Source organism: Gastrolobium bilobum, unplaced genomic scaffold (assembly GCF_033153095.1).
Source record: "Gastrolobium bilobum isolate Gb01-03AN ecotype WA unplaced genomic scaffold, APGP_CSIRO_Gbil_v1 utg425772, whole genome shotgun sequence".
In the NCBI taxonomy this organism is placed as follows: domain Eukaryota; kingdom Viridiplantae; phylum Streptophyta; class Magnoliopsida; order Fabales; family Fabaceae; genus Gastrolobium; species Gastrolobium bilobum.
The window spans coordinates 7862-9309 of record NW_026895916.1 but is presented as its reverse complement, the minus strand read 5'-3'; the positions used below and the strand labels follow the sequence as shown (position 1 = coordinate 9309).

Here is a 1448-nt window from a genome sequence, read left to right as displayed (position 1 = left end):
AAAATCCGGAATAAATAAACAGTCTTCTAAAACCAAAGTTCTGCAATTATTAAAAGATAAAATAACTTGTCCCACTGCTAGTGCAGACACAAGCTCCCCATTTCCAAGCTTCAAAACTTTTTGTCCTTCACTTAAAGGCAAGCTATGTTTGAACCACTGCAAAGAGTAACAAACATGGTTAGTGGCTCCTGAATCAATGATCCATTTATCATTGTAATTCTCCACTAAACAAGCCTCAATCACATGTAAATTACCCATCCTGGCTGATTCATGCGTGGGCAATTTTTCTTCCAATGCCCATTTTGTCCGCACTTGAAGCACTTACCTTTCGGCTACTTCATTGCAACTAGTTTGGCAACTGGAATACCTGATTTCTTCTTTTTCTTGTTCTTGTTCTTCCCCTTGGGTTTCCCCTTAGGTTTCACAGAACTTTCACCAGCATAAAATGCACTGCCCTGCTTGACTAGAGACTGTTCAGCACTCTCAAGCTCGTGCATAAGTTGAGTAAGATTAAGATTCATCTTATTCATATTATAATTCATCTTGAATTGAGTGAAGTATTCAGGCAGTGATTGCAAGAGAAGGTCAACTTTTACTTCTTGTTCAAACTTGACCCCGTGATCCTCACCCTTCTTGAAGTTTGCAATCATTGACAAATAATGATCCCGCACACTTCCTCCAGACATTACTGTCTTAGTGACAGCATTCAGCGCAATCTGCCTAGCAGAGCTGCTAGATGTAGCAAACATGCCATCAAGAGTCTGGAGCATAGTTGCTCCACTCTCAACCATGCTTACCTGCTCTTGAAAGTGATCGGCAAGACTGGCTAAAATGTAACAGCGAACTGCCACATTTGCCTTCTCCCATTTCTCCTTCTCCTGTTGAAATTGGGCCTTTGTTGCCTCAGGCGCATCTTCAGCAGGCTGCGCTGGTATAGGGGTGGTCAGAACAAAATTGAGCTTTTCATATTGAAGAACAATATCCAGATTTGTTTTCCATTGTTTGTAGTTTGTACCATCCATTGGTTTTTGACTCAAAATAGTAGCTAAAGGATTGAATGAAGACATTTTTCTGAAAATAAAATTACACACATTATTTACAAACTCGAAAAAAAAAAAAACAAACAGATATAGCGCTAGTAGATTCTAATAACTACTGTTCGTTTATTGTTTAACAATCCATTAGCTATCTTTACAAGGCTTACGATGGGCAAGATACTTGTAAAACTAATATTGTTATTTTGGGCCTTCAGTTCCATTGCCAGAGCCTCGATGGGAGGGATAACAATTTTATTAAAGTTGAATGTATTTAACCATTGTTTATTGTCAAAATTATCTTTAGTATCTAAGTGTTGCCGACGATGGGCCGTACAAAACTTTACCAAAATTTTGAAGATATTAAGGTTTAATCTAGCGAAATCTGATTATCCTTATCCGATGGGGCTTCAG

The 1448-nt window shown here is 38.5% G+C and overlaps 1 protein-coding gene across 1 annotated transcript; it reads right to left on the bottom strand.

Moving 5' to 3' along the window:
- Positions 1-332: 332 nt before the first annotated feature.
- On the bottom strand, positions 333-1067 carry LOC133296798 (uncharacterized). Its single transcript, XM_061495855.1, has one exon. The coding sequence runs from the start codon at positions 1065-1067 to the stop codon at positions 333-335; it is 735 nt and encodes a 244-aa protein (XP_061351839.1).
- Positions 1068-1448: the final 381 nt, after the last annotated feature.

Coding starts and splice junctions, on each gene's coding strand:
- LOC133296798 (XM_061495855.1), bottom strand. CDS start 1,067: ATGTCTTCATTCAATCCTTTAGCTACTATTTTGAGTCAAAAACCAATG.